This window comes from Squalius cephalus (genome assembly GCF_949319135.1).
Source record: "Squalius cephalus genome assembly, chromosome: 10".
Lineage (NCBI taxonomy): Eukaryota > Metazoa > Chordata > Actinopteri > Cypriniformes > Leuciscidae > Squalius > Squalius cephalus.
The window spans coordinates 3662403-3677608 of NC_137131.1; the positions used below are offsets into that span (position 1 = coordinate 3662403).

Below are 15206 nucleotides of genomic sequence, written 5' to 3' on the forward strand. Positions count from 1 at the left end.
GCTTAAGTCCCTCCCCTCCGCTTCCGGCTCATGGGACCTTATTTCGGAAAAAATATGTATGGTAGTCAATGGCGAGAGACCACTTATCTTTTTATTCCGTCTGAACTGTGCCCTGAATTACACATATGATGTTTGTCAATTTAAAAGATAATTCTGAAAGTCAAGAAAGTCGCAGTTTGTCATAAAACAGAAGAGTAACATTTAGTTTTATGTGAAAATCGCTCAATGAACTACATCTCTCGTCTCGCACTATGTACGTCACCATCCGTTGCTCGTATGTGTGCAGTCTGGTACAAAACACTCAGGCATGACGGCGTAACGTTATGATTATTACGTAAGACTATAGAAAAAATGACAGACGTTAGCTTCAGTAAAGTTAGCTTCATTCATTGAGAGAAAAGGTATGATGTCACATGTGTGCCTTTTGGGTTTGTAGTCTTTGTAATTACGTATTTTCACAGTCTTATACCTCAACAGTTTTACATCAAACTGCGACTTTCTTGACTTTAAAGGGGGGGGTGAAATGCTCATTTTCACTCAATCTCCTGTTAATCTTGAGTACCTATAGAGTAGTATTGCATCGTTCATATCTCCAAAAAGTCTTTAGTTTTATTATATTTATAAGTGAAAGATAGACTGTACCGAGTCTTTCCGGAAAAAAACGAGCGGCTGGGGGCGGGCCGTGTGGGCGATGTGCTAAAGCTGTGCTAACGCGCCGAGCTAGTAACGTTAACAACACACAGAGACATTTGTTCAACAGTTTTACTCACCGCCTGCGGTTCCAACGCACGACCGCAAACCTTTATCATTGTGACTGCTCGATCCTTAAGCATTAGACGATCTGCAAATCCGTGATCTGGGCTTTGTTTATAAAAAAATCATCGTCGAAATGCAGGGAAACAGTCTTGCTCAACTCGTTTTTGCCCCGGAAAAACAAACTGCATCCACTATTCCCTTAACGCTGGGTTCTTTGGGAATCTGTGCAGGTTTGTCTTGCCCTGGCAACCAAAAACCCACTTCTTTGGTGACACTGACTTCCCTAAAGCCGAGCAGAGCGCTTAGATGAGGTACTGCTTTCCCTCTCTTGCTCTGGTGTACGAGTGCGCGCGCGCCCGCGATCTTACCGGAGAAGTGCCCTTAGGACCCGTATAAGGAAATTCCGTTACATCTGACGTCACACATGCCCATACTCGAAAAAAACTTTCCGAAACTTGTGACAAACCGGAAGGACAATTTTTGGCACAGAAATACTCCTTCAAACATACAATTTAATTTTTGAAACTTTGTCCATGTTTAGCATGGGAATCCAACTCTTTAACAGTGTAAAAAACTCAGTATGCATGAAATAGCATTTCACCCCCCCTTTAAAATGTATCTTTTAAATTGACAAACATCGTATGTGTAATTCAGGGCACAACTCAAACGAGATCAAAATATTTGTTGTCTCTCGCCATTGACTACCATACAATATTTTTCCGAAATAAGGTCCCATGGTGGTCCACCGGAAGGGGAGGGACTTAGGCTCTCTATTATTAACGCTTGTCCGCTTTTCCCGGAAAGTTAATTTTTTTGGAAGGGCAAGCGGAAGAGAATTTTTCTTGCTAAGTAGCCTGATTAAAACAAAAAGGAAAAAATAACCTGGGAAGTACCAAAAAAATGTCAGACTAGAATGATTCTGATTTTATTACATTCAATGTAAATAGTGATTAATAATGTGTTAACTGTAATAAGGTAATCGATTTCACACAAGGCTTAATGTCGAGCCCTGGAATGTTTGGAAAACGTTTATAAACATAACTGTAGGCTACAGCATGTCCAGAGCCATAACCAACATATAATATGCACTTACACTACTGTTCAAAACCTTTTTTTTTCTTTCTGAAAAAGAAATGAATACTTTTATTCAGTAAGTATGCATTAAATTGATCAATTTAAAATGTAACATTTATAATGTTACAAAAGGTTTCTATTTCAAATAAATGCTGTTCTTTTGAACTTTCAATTCAATAACGTATCAGTTTCCACTAAAATATGAAGCAGCTCAACTGTTTTCAACATTGATATTAATCAGAAATGTTTCTTGAGCAGCAAGTCAGCATATTAGAACGATTTCTGAAGGATCATGTGACACTGAAGTATTTGCATCACAGGAATAAAACTACATTTTAAAATATATTCAAATAGAACAGATTTATTTTAGATTGCAATATTTCACAATATTTACATCTTTTACTGTATTTTTGATCAGCAGCCTTGAGAAAGGCTTGAAAAACATGATTCTCACCAGCTTTAAATGTGAGCTCATCTTGTTCTTGGCCGTCATAGTCGTACAGCGCTCTCACTCGCACTCCTTTGCTCTCCTCTTCGAATGGATTTCCGTTTGTTTCACTGGCTGGTTGGGCGGCAGGCGGATGCTCATCATCAGACCACTCGGCAGAAAACTGCTGGTTCTTCTCGTAACTGCTCACGCTGGACACGACAACCAGACGGGAGAAGCGCAGGTTAGTTTCTCCAGAGGTTAGCGTTAGCAACAATGGAGAACACAGACAGCACAGTGCAGGCAAGGGAAGAGGAGCAGAGGATCTAAGTTGCAGCAGATGTACTTTTACTTACAAAAACAAAGGCAATCCAGAAGGAAACACTCAACGTAACGGCTTCACTAATGCAAAGACAATATAGGACAAAGAGAAGAACCAAACTGAGGGCTTAAATACATGGCTAAATGAGGAACCAAACAAGACTCAGGTGAACATAATCAATTAACCATTGAGTAACCTTAGAAAACGACTAGGAACAGGAACTAAACACAGGAAGGAAACATGGGATTGGAAAGGAAAAACAGCCCACATAAAGAACATAACCATTACAGATATGTCTTATTAGGATGATATTTAAATGCTTAGTTTTATGATCAAAGCCCTGTAGTTTTAATTGTGGCAGGCAAAATATATAATACAATGCAATACGTAAGGACTAATTGACAGCGGGCTGTTGAATTATTAGAAAATAAGCATAATGCGACCACAACGTGCAGTGGAGTTGGCTTATTTTCTATTAATTCAACAGACCAAAGTCAATTATTCCGCTTATCCTACGGTTACCACACTTCAAGACATTGTTCAGATTATGTATTTCAAGACGTTTGTCAGGTTTTTGTCATTAAAACACTCTTCTGTGAAGGACAAATTTTCAAATCTTGATCTTATCCCACAACTCCAAAAACAGAGGCTTGAGCCATTGATAGTAGACTAATGCAGTGATTATTGCAGTTATTATACAGAGAGAGAGAGAGCGAGAGATTAAGCGTATGTGTTCGGTCAGCAGTGTCTCTACTAATAGCGAAACTGTAAGTTTATCTGCTTCAAGAACAGTGCCGTTATTACCTCGCTAGTGAGAAATGTCATGTAGCTTTTAAGTTTCTAAACTATTTTACTGATAAAATCATCAGAGCAGCGCTGACAACGTTTCTGTGTGAGTGTGTGTCCGTACTGTATCTGTGTGAGTGTGTTTGAGTGGGAGAGAGAGCAGGAGAAAGAGACTATGTACTTTACGTTAATAATAAAACTTAATTTTGTGGCAAAAAAAATGGAAATAATTTGTCGGTTTTATCGTTTTATAATATATAACTATATTTATTTGCTTGGTCAGTGTCGTTGTGGGTTTTGGATCTTTTGCTGTTGTAGGCTGTAAGGACTTTTATAATAACTGGCAAAGTGATATGGAACTGTAATGCGGTCAAGACCTGCTGGAACTACTTTAGCTGCACGTTTCCCTGACAATAACTGCAAACCTTAGAACATTTGTCAGCCAATCAGAATCAAGCATTCATCAGCCTCGTAGTATAATATAGGATGATTGAGCGATGAAAAAATACATTCCTCAAAAGCCTGATGTATCATACTTGATACTAACATTTTAGCATGATTTAAATATATATATATATATATATATATGATAAATGGATAATCAAAGTTGGTTTAGCCCAGTAAATGTTAATATTGAAATATTAATAAAAATCTGAAAGTTATTCTTACATTTACTTTCTAAAAAAAGTCAAGATTTTACAGCAAAAACATCACGACCTGAAGGAGGCTGTTTTTATGATTACTTGCTTTAAATGTATAAACTATCAATCTGATGATAGAAGGCATGTAGTAGATTGTGTGCAACAGGTTTTTTCAAAGTTGATGATTTAGAGGCCTTAGAAATGTGTGTATCAAATATGATACAGAAGGCTTTATAGGGTTAAATAACACAAAAACCTCAGTACCTGCTCCGGGTTCCAGTCTGCGGTGTGCCCGGATCTACACCATGTGTGACCTGAGTCAACGTGATCCCATCATGGTTCCTCTTCACCTTCTCCTTCTTATTAATAGAGTGGCTCAGTTCTGGGTTGAACTCCTGATTTAGAGACAAGAGGAATTATATGAGAAATACTCAGTAACTGTTAAATAAAATGAACAGTCCTAAGTTACACCAGATACAGATACATTCCCACTGGTCCCACATATGGACTTTACCTCAAACTGTGGCCAGTTCATGTGCATGCCTGGCCCGTGGAGGTTGTTGAACCACTTGAGGTCTTCTTGGGCGCTGGCGGAGGTGATGCTGCGCTCCAGTTCCCGGTAGACTGTGGCATAGCTGTAGAATATGAATTATAGAGTTTATTAAGAGACTAATGACTGATGCAATTTTCTTTCATATGTGCTAATGTATTTCCTATTCACATTTGATCAATTTAATGCATCCTTGCTGAATAAAATATTTCTTTAAAAAATATATATTACTGACACCAAACATTTGAATAATAGTGCACATCTGCTAAAAGTTTAGTTTGTCAACAGGACACTAGCATATAGATGACATAAAAATGCATTCTGAATGCATTACGGTAATAAAAATAAGTAGACTTCAGACCACCAGGCTTAGGAGACCAGATCTGTGTCTGATTTCAAGCTGACCTTTGGCTCTCAGTGAGGTTAAGATGGTGTTTGATATCCAGAAGCACCTCGCGGAGGAAGTTCAGCCGCTTCTCCTCGAACTGCTGGCACGACTCGAACACGACCTCCATGTTCTCCATGTACTGCGGCGTGGACTTGCTGAGCTCATCAAGGGTCTTCTCGTATTTCTCTTTGGCCTGAAACACAAAATAAACAACATCTTAAATCTTGTTGCATAAACATGAGATGTCCCATTTATGTAAATATGAAGAGGTGAGCCAATCATAACAAAGGGTACTCGCATAAAGTTCTAAAATTAAAGCCTATTAAATTCTAACCCTGTTCAAGTGTCAGAGAGGATGGAAAATGGTCATGTTAAACTAAATAATGACTTTGGTACACAAAACCATGGCATTATAAGTAGACTGCAAAAAAAAAAAAAAAAAAAAAAAAAAAATCAATTTAAAATGAAATTTAGGTAAACCTATTTTAAATAACAAACAAAACTATTTTTAGGACCACTGAGATATATATTGTGATGCTTACATTTCCCCCCAAATTCTCATTATCATAATAAAAAAAAATAATGATAGGATATTGCTGTATTAAAATAACTGTATTATAGTAATTTAAGAATTATCATAGTAATGAGTAGGGCTGCACGATTAACCTTTATCGCATCGATATTGAGGTTTTAACTCCCGCAATAACCTAACCTCAGGAGTCTGAGGTTTTTTCCCCCGCCTCTAACATTTGAGTGACAAACCTATTAGCCAATCAAAATGGTCGAATCTTGCGTTCCTGGCTTGCTGGCCAATTAGAAATGGCAATGGAAACAACAAGGTTGTATGCAGTGCACCGGCTTTCTGTCAGCAGCAAAGCAGCTAAGGGGCTGTTTACACCTGGCCACTTCATGCGTTTTCTCAGATCGGATAGCTATCCGATCGTGAAAAGACCAGGTGTAAATGCCCTCCGAAACGCATTCGAGACGGATTTGAATCCGATCGCTCAAACCACTTCAGGAGGAGGTCTGGGCCGCATTCCAGACGAAACTGGACAAGTGTAAATGCATCTGGTTGTTGAAACCATGTAAATTGTACTCCTCCCAAAAATGCTCAAATATAAACGTGTGAGAGCGTGTTATAGGCTATATCCGCCTATATGTAATGTTATAGCGAGATATGACGACGCTACTGGAACACGCGCGTCACCGCAGATGAGCAGCTGAGCATATTCATTAAGCCAACGTGCAAACTATCGCAAATCAAAGTGAAACTAAGTCGCAGACGCTTAACACACAATCAACATCATTAAAAGAGAAATGAAATGATCTTACCAGGGCTGTTGCCGCTCTCTCTTATTGCGGTCTTTGATTTAGAAATTTTTAGCTGATGATCAATAAAATGCAGCTCATATATGTTGCTTTCGTGACGGGCACTCCATTAAATCTGCATATAGCGCGGGAATTGAAGATCGGATTTAAATCCGTTTCGCAAAAACACATTTATGTGACCAGGTGTAAATGGAATCGTTTTGACAAATCAGATAGCTATCCGATCTGAGAAAACGCATTAAGTGGCCAGGTGTAAACAGGCTCTTAACACACAACGTGTCGTGTACCTCGAATTGTGCCAATAGAACAAGCTTGTAACTACGCAGAAATGGCCGAAGGCACTTCTTCGGTGACGGGAGAGGAAGCGGGGGAACACTTGTGGTTAACAAGAAGGGTGGTAGGCTACTTCAGCTGTTTGGACTTATTTTGGATTCGCGAAGAACGACGTGGAGCAAAAGAGTGCTAAATGTAAAATATGTCGACGTGCCGTGGCCAGATCCAGAGGAAACACTACCAATCTATTCTTTGGTATTTAGGTTCAGGTATTTAATAATCACGAAGCATCAAACAATCTCATTACCTCAATCACTATGTATGTAGTTTATTTAACCCTCTGTGTCGTAAAAGTAACATATTTTATTCATAATTTTAGGTTTTATGCACTTAAAAGTATCGAACGCAAAAATCGAAAATCGCACCGCAATCGCAATATTTGTCAGAAAAACCGCAATTAGGTTTTTTCTCAAAATCGTGCAGCCCTAGTAATGAGAATAAGAAAAATAAGATCAAATTAGCTCAAAAGTTAAATGTCCAGACACATTTATGTAATTGATCATTTCTGATGGAAATGTCATGAAAGTAATGACAAAATGCAAACATCTTAATCACAGGTTTGATTGCTTTATGCAAAATACCTCTATATATTTTTCTTTTAGGGGTGACATGTGAGTTGTAAAGTTAGAGCATGTGTCCATATTCTTAATTTAATAATATAATTATTTGGGATGGTTTTATAGCTAACTACTGCTGTCACTCAAATGTCCAGCTTGCCCATTGTTCTATTGTGGCAGAGCTGGCTCCACTGGGACTCTGGGTTAAGTGCTTATAATGGATGCTGGTTTAGAGTAAAGGCTAATGAATTGGCTGTACGGTGCGCTAGGGGGCCATTTATTGAACACCCCTATTAAGTGGTCCAAAGGCAGGGTAGTAATATGAAAGTAAGCCCTGGGGAGTCGGACCTGCTGGTGTAATGAATAGAGGATGAAATTGCTTGAGGATATTTCTGTTTTCTGTCGTCTGCTGAATCTATTGTGGTCAGTTTTGAATATTAACAAGAATATCAAAAGAGACCAGACCACAGATCTTATTAGGGGCCAAGCCCCGAAGGGGCTATGGCACCTATTGTATCTGTTAGTTTTCTTATTAGGGGCCAAGCCCCGAAGGGGCTATGGCACCTATTGTATCTGTTAGTTTTCTTATTATTATTATTATTATTATTATTCTTCCTCCTCTTGAAGTCTATGGCAGCCCTATGAACCATACATAGGAAAATGATGAAATTTGGCACACTTGTAGTGATGGTAATGAAAAGTAATTGTAGCAATTTTTGAGTCTCTAGGTCCAACTCTATAGCGCCACCAGCAGTTCAAAAATTCAACATTGAAATGGTTATAACTTTTGAACCCTTTGATCTAGAAAAATGAAACTTAGTACACCTGATTCATCTCATCATGCTGATTAGAACCAATATCTTACATTAAGACTCCGCCCATTACAGTAGTGGCCATTTTGAAAAGTACAGTATGCAGTTTTTTTGCTACTCCTCCTTCAAAATTGGTCTAATTTTGTCCAAACATGTACTCAAATGATCTTCGGACTGAGCCGCATAAAAGTACTGTCCCCGATTTTTTTTATTCTTCTCTGATCAAAAGTTATGACGTCGCAAACTTAACGAGGTCGACCCAAAATTGGTTCAGAAGCTATAGCTCGGCCAAACTTTGATCAATCGAAACGAAAATTGGTACACTTCATCGGAAGCATGATCTGAGGTTCCATGCCAAAGTTGGGAACAGCGCCACCTACGGGTCATGAGATATGGAAAATGCATATTTTGGCCAATAACTTATGAACAGTTTGTCAGAAAATTATAAACTTGGTGTCTATCGATTCCTTGGGTCATGACAAATCCGTGGATATCGATTTTGCCATGATGGGATGTACCACGTGTCCGCCATTTTGAATGATGTCATAATTTGCAATATCTTTTAAACTATTTGAAATTTCTTCACCAAATTTGGTATGGATCATCATTAGCATGGCCCGAAGGTACCTGAGAAATTTGATCACAGCGCCACCTAGTGTTCCAGAGATATCATTGTTTTTTGAAAAAACGCTTATAACTTTTGCTAACATTGCTTGAAATTTGATTTCTTTATGTCAATATATTCCTTGGCTTATGCCGATTTCAACGATATCTCATATGTTATTTATCAACAATGTGACTGGCCGCCATATTGGAGTGAATGTAAAACAGTTTTTTCGCTACTCCTCCTTCAAAATTGGTCTAATTTTGTCCAAACATGTACTCAAATGATCTTCGGACTGAGCCGCATAAAAGTACTGTCCCCGATTTTTTTGCTATACTGGAAAAAAAAAGTTATGATGTCGCAAACTTAATGAGGTCAACCCATAATTGGTTCAGAGGCTGTAACTTGTGAACAGTTTGTCACAAAATCATAAAATTGGTGTCTATCGATTCCTTGCGTCATGTCGAATCTGAGGATATCTATTTTGCCAGCATTGGATGTACCACATCATAAGCTATATTAGCATTAAGTTAGCTTAGCATGCTAATCTCGTTAACATGATTTTGTGTGCTCATTCACACACTGAAGCCTCTCCTCTGCAGCTTTGTAAAACATGTCCTCTGGGTGGCGCAAGTGGTTCAACCATGCGTCATGAATCCCGAACCATTGTGGTCGTGGGTTCGAGACCAGTGTGGGGCGACTTTGAAATTGTGTATAAAATAATAATTTAAATTCCTTCCGGCTCTGCACTGCTGTTGGTGCTTAAATGCTAGCTGTGCTGCTGTAATTGATGTGCTTACTGTGCTTGATGTACATTAAATTTCTGATGTTTTGCTCTTCTGGCTCCGCATTGCGCTACAGCGGCTGTTGCTTGCTCTGCCTTGCAGGGCTTGGCCCCGTATTGCTGCTTGCAGCTATATTTATTATTATTATTATTATTCTTCTTCCTCCTCTTGAAGTCTATGGCAGCCCTATGAACCATACATAGGAAAATGATGAAATTTGGCACACTTGTAGTGATGGTAATGAAAAGTAATTGTAGCAATTTTTGAGTCTCTAGGACCAACTCTATAGCGCCACCAGCAGTTCAAAAATCCAACATTGAAATGGTTATAACTTTTGAACCCTTTGATCTAGAAAAATGAAACTTAGTACACCTGATTTATCTCATCATGCTGATCAGAACCAATATCTTACATCAAGACTCCGCCCATTACAGTAGTGGCCATTTTGAAAAGTACAGTATGCAGTTTTTTTGCTACTCCTCCTTCAAAATTGGTCTAATTTTGTCCAAACATGTACTCAAATGATCTTCGGACTGAGCCGCATAAAAGTACTGTCCCCGATTTTTTTGCTATATTGGAAAAAAAAAAGTTATGATGTCGCAAACTTAACGAGGTCGACCCAAAATTGGTTCAGAAGCTATAGCTCGGCCAAACTTTGATCAATCGAAACGAAAATTGGTACACTTCATCGGAAGCATGATCTGAGGTTCCATGCCAAAGTTGGGAACAGCGCCACCTACGGGTCATGAGATATGGAAAATGCATATTTTGGCCAATAACTTATGAACAGTTTGTCAGAAAATTATAAACTTGGTGTCTATCGATTCCTTGGGTCATGACAAATCCGTGGATATCGATTTTGCCATGATGGGATGTACCACGTGTCCGCCATTTTGAATGATGTCATAATTTGCAATATCTTTTAAACTATTTGAAATTTCTTCACCAAATTTGGTATGGATCATCATTAGCATGGCCCGAAGGTACCTGAGAAATTTGATCACAGCGCCACCTAGTGTTCCAGAGATATCATTGTTTTTTGAAAAAACGCTTATAACTTTTGCTAACATTGCTTGAAATTTGATTTCTTTATGTCAATATATTCCTTGGCTTATGCCGATTTCAACGATATCTCATATGTTATTTATCAACAATGTGACTGGCCGCCATATTGGAGTGAATGTAAAACAGTTTTTTCGCTACTCCTCCTTCAAAATTGGTCTAATTTTGTCCAAACATGTACTCAAATGATCTTCGGACTGAGCCGCATAAAAGTACTGTCCCCGATTTTTTTGCTATACTGGAAAAAAAAAGTTATGATGTCGCAAACTTAATGAGGTCAACCCATAATTGGTTCAGAGGCTGTAACTTGTGAACAGTTTGTCACAAAATCATAAAATTGGTGTCTATCGATTCCTTGCGTCATGTCGAATCTGAGGATATCTATTTTGCCAGCATTGGATGTACCACATCATAAGCTATATTAGCATTAAGTTAGCTTAGCATGCTAATCTCGTTAACATGATTTTGTGTGCTCATTCACACACTGAAGCCTCTCCTCTGCAGCTTTGTAAAACATGTCCTCTGGGTGGCGCAAGTGGTTCAACCATGCGTCATGAATCCCGAACCATTGTGGTCGTGGGTTCGAGACCAGTGTGGGGCGACTTTGAAATTGTGTATAAAATAATAATTTAAATTCCTTCCGGCTCTGCACTGCTGTTGGTGCTTAAATGCTAGCTGTGCTGCTGTAATTGATGTGCTTACTGTGCTTGATGTACATTAAATTTCTGATGTTTTGCTCTTCTGGCTCCGCATTGCGCTACAGCGGCTGTTGCTTGCTCTGCCTTGCAGGGCTTGGCCCCGTATTGCTGCTTGCAGCTATATTTTTAATTGAATCCAACATGCATTCTAGATCAACATTTTTTGGATACTGTTAAAATACAAAAACATTGAGAATAATATATGCCATGCACACAATTTAAAGGAATGTTATAGTTGTCCATAGACATTCACTGTAAGTGCATCACTTTTGGTTTGTTTATGAAATATGCATGTTGTACATAATATGCATTGTTTTCTTGGCTGACCCTCTGAACGTCGTTTTTGCACTTGTCCACCTTCTCTTGGAGTTTCTTTTGCTGATCTGATGTGACTGACGCCTCTCCTTTGCTATTGGCCTCCCTTGTAGATGCAATCTTTTCTTCCTTGCAGGCCATATGGTATGTTTTCTTTGCTGTTTCCAACTGCAAACATGGTAAGCATTGTGAGTGAATTATTCAATGATTTGTTTGTAGTTTCAAATGAAGATATTTCTTCAGCCGAGTTATAACACGCACCAAGTCATTTCTTGTTTATGGCTATATTAGAAATAGAATAGTAGATAGCACCGCTTGCTGCATACTATTGTTTTTTTGCATATTATGTGAAACAGAACACATTATGCTTGCACATTAAACATTGCTGTCACATGACCTCATTGCATTGCATGTTTAATTCACCAAATGGTGACCAAATATAATCTCAGGAAATAAATATGGTTATTTGGCTTCTAATATTTTTTTTATCATTACGTTTCAATTGTTTCAAGTCAAGCACATTGAATTCTGGGATATGGTATTCCACACAGTCCTCTGTTGTATACTGCACATTTAAACAAAAATACTCAGGTTTTCCATGCATACAGAAAATATGCATACTATGCAAAGCATACACACCATTTACTGCATAAATAGTATATTAATTCAAACATAGACCAGATTTTACTGCCTCTAAATCACCAGCATTTATGGCATTTCACTTCAGGGTGATTGGTGTGCAAAATAATAAGCTGGTATCCTCTAACAATCATTTTTTGAAAGCAATATTTATGTTTTTAAGTGGAAAAACTACACATTTAAAACAATGTAGAATGTAATTGGAAGGCCGTTTGCAATCATTAATTGGAAATGTATCACAAAAAAAGACTTCACCTCACCTCTTTGAGTTTTTTGGCCCAAGGTTTCTGGGCTTTTCGGAACCCCTCATCCGCCTCTTTGGTTTCTTTAAATCCGCCCATCATTTGTTTGTGGTAGGCATCTTTCTGCCAGTTCTTCACCTTCTCTAAGTCCTCGTTCAGCAGGTTATTTTTCACCTCCTGGTGCAACTCGCTCACCTTTTCTGCTTCTGTCATCACAGCTAACCAGGCTCTCTCCAGAGTACCGTACTGCGGCCCTGCGAGCAACAATAACAACGCATTAAAACTGATTGAGCTGGGTGAAAGAGAAGCTTATTTAGACACAACGTTTGCTTTCAAGGTTGTCACTTTAAATCTACTCAAGGATTTCTAAAGTAAGCAAACATGGTTCTCCATGGCCACGTCATAAATCATTCAGCACCTCTCTCCACGAGCTGCCTCCACCTCTTAGACCAGTCGGTGAGCTGCTGGGCATAGGCCTTCTCGATCTTGGCACGCTCCTGTATGCAACTCATCATGTCATTGCAGAGTCGATGGCCATCCTCGATTCGCTTTACTGTACGCTTGTAGTTCCCCACCTGAGAAACACAGAACCATTTGAAATAGCTAAAGTCATGGACAGGACACTACGAAAGCATTAGAGCTAAAATATCTGTATTCAATAGAAAACAGTGACCGCTCAAGTGTATTTATCCTAAATCGAATTAATTAAACTAATCAATTTAAATATATATATATATATATATATATTTGGAACAAATAAAAAAAGTATATTAAAGTAAGAAAAAAGTCAAAGATTCAATGTATTTTATGAGGGACTTATACTACCCATCCTATGATTGCCAGAGAGATAGATAGATAGATAGATAGATAGATAGATAGATAGATAGATAGATAGATAGATAGATAGATAGATAGGTAGATAGGTAGATAGGTAGATAGGTAGATGGATGGATGGATGGATGGATGGATGGATGGATAGATAGATAGATGGATAGATAGATGGATAGATAGATAGATAGACAATTATTTTTTAATTTTGTCAAAATCTTGTGGTTATTTCAGAGCTCATGTTAGGTCGGTCTTGAAAGGTTTATAGATTATCTGCTAAAAATCAATTTCTCTGGAGAAAATGAATGCAATCCAAATGTATGATCAATAAATCAATAATGACACAGTTTTACTTCTAATACTATGTTAACACCATGCTAATCAATATAATGTTTGGTCGCCCTTTGGCTGAATGACACACTTCCACAGCATTAAAAGTCAATATGATACAATAACATGTGACAGTCGCTCTGGCAGCTAATCGAACACCAGAGCTTCATAGCTGTGGTTTCCTGCACGAATGAGACATTTAACCTACATGTACGACTAATAATATTCCAGGATTAGTAAGTTTTTGAGCCTGACCTCCCAGAAACTCTCTGTGGTCTCGTCGGACATGGCGGACTCATCGTAGGCACCCGACATGCTGTGAGATTTGGCAGAGCAGGATTGAAGCTAACAAATGAAATTCACCATGTACTGCAGAAAAAAAAAGACAAAAGTTATGAGAACATAATAATGAACATATATGGTAACAATAAATGGAAAAAGCCAACTGTATGGTATGGTAACTGTCAACTCAGCTAACAAATTTTTTTTTTGCTAACATTATTTCTGAATGTTCTAAAAAGGTTATTGTGCTAACATTTTGGCAACATTATTAAAGACCAGACCAGAAACATTCTATTAATGTTGCATGATACCTTGCCAGAACGTTAGCCAAAGTTCTGAGAACGTTCCTTGCTAGCTGGGAAAGAACAACAAAGCAATTTTACCTACAATACCTACCTAATAAGACCTCTTACAGGACAATAATGCGGTGTTAAATTAATTTTAAGCATTCAAAATCTCAAGTAGGACCATGCATTTAGTAGTTTAAGTAACCTTAAAAGCATGGAAACAATAGAAAGTGAAGTCTTGTAGTCTCTTGTTTTGTGTTAGTCATGAAGTTTGTTCTCTGAGTATTACAATCTTGCAGTGAGGTCCATGATGACCTGTTGCCAACCCGAGTAGCCTTTTCAGAATTAAACTTTTCAGTCATTGACAAATAGAAAACAAATAGGGCCCAAAACAGATCCCTGGAGGACTCTTTTAGCAATCGTGTGGAAACTAGATCTGTTGTTCTGGACATGCAGACTCTGAGATGGATCTGCAAGGTTGTTTTAAACTAATATAGTTCACTTCACGAATCCAATATTGCTGTGAGTGGCGGTTCATGATAAAGAACATCATTTCAACTGAATCAAAACAGAGACGCCATCTGACAAAGCAAGTTGTTGCAGTGTCCTATGCAACATAGGGAATGTTTGTAATTGTCATGAGTTATGTTATTTTGAGAATATATATATTCTTAAGTTATGTTGTTTTGCGCTCGTATAAACCCAGACAATACCTTAATTGAATCTGTTGGAATAAATTTCATTAAAATGTCATTTTTGCCTGTGCAAAACATTCAGTAACTTGTTAATGTGGCAAATGAGCAACATCGAGATCAATGTGATCTTGTAGGCTAAGAATGTAATGTTTGCACAATCCTGATATGGCATCCAATCTTTAAAACACAGACCCCCAAGGCTTAAGTCTAGTCTCAGACTAAAATGCATGTTTGAGCTGTTTTAACTGAAAGCAACTTGCACTGAAATATCTTAAAATATGTCAGTGCTATTGTTTTGTCTCAAGATGCAAACCAGTAATGTTTTTTTCTAAGGCACGTTTATAAAAGCTACTTAAATACCCTAAGTCCTGTATGTGAAACCAGGTCTGAATTTATATTCTCACTTAATGTCACTAAAAAGACCAAACTTTGAACATAAAGGCATCACCCACCCAGACTTACAC

General features: G+C 38.1%; 1 protein-coding gene across 7 annotated transcripts in view; it reads right to left on the reverse strand.

The window, feature by feature from the left end:
- pacsin1b (protein kinase C and casein kinase substrate in neurons 1b) overlaps positions 1-15206 on the reverse strand; it is a 37002-nt gene that overhangs the window by 2015 nt on the left and 19781 nt on the right. For 4 of the 7 annotated variants that reach the window (XM_079884200.1, XM_079884201.1, XM_079884202.1 and 1 more), the window contains 8 exons: positions 13734-13847; positions 12739-12895; positions 12339-12574; positions 11452-11607; positions 4962-5137; positions 4521-4641; positions 4271-4401; positions 2285-2469 (listed from right to left, as the gene is read on the reverse strand). In XM_079884200.1, the coding sequence (XP_079740326.1) occupies positions 2285-2469; positions 4271-4401; positions 4521-4641; positions 4962-5137; positions 11452-11607; positions 12339-12574; positions 12739-12895; positions 13734-13793 (1222 nt within the window). In that variant the 5' untranslated portion in view covers positions 13794-13847. The remainder of the gene's footprint in view (positions 1-2284; positions 2470-4270; positions 4402-4520; positions 4642-4961; positions 5138-11451; positions 11608-12338; positions 12575-12738; positions 12896-13733; positions 13848-15206) is intronic. The other 3 variants (XM_079884206.1, XM_079884204.1, XM_079884205.1) reach the window with 1 other exon arrangement.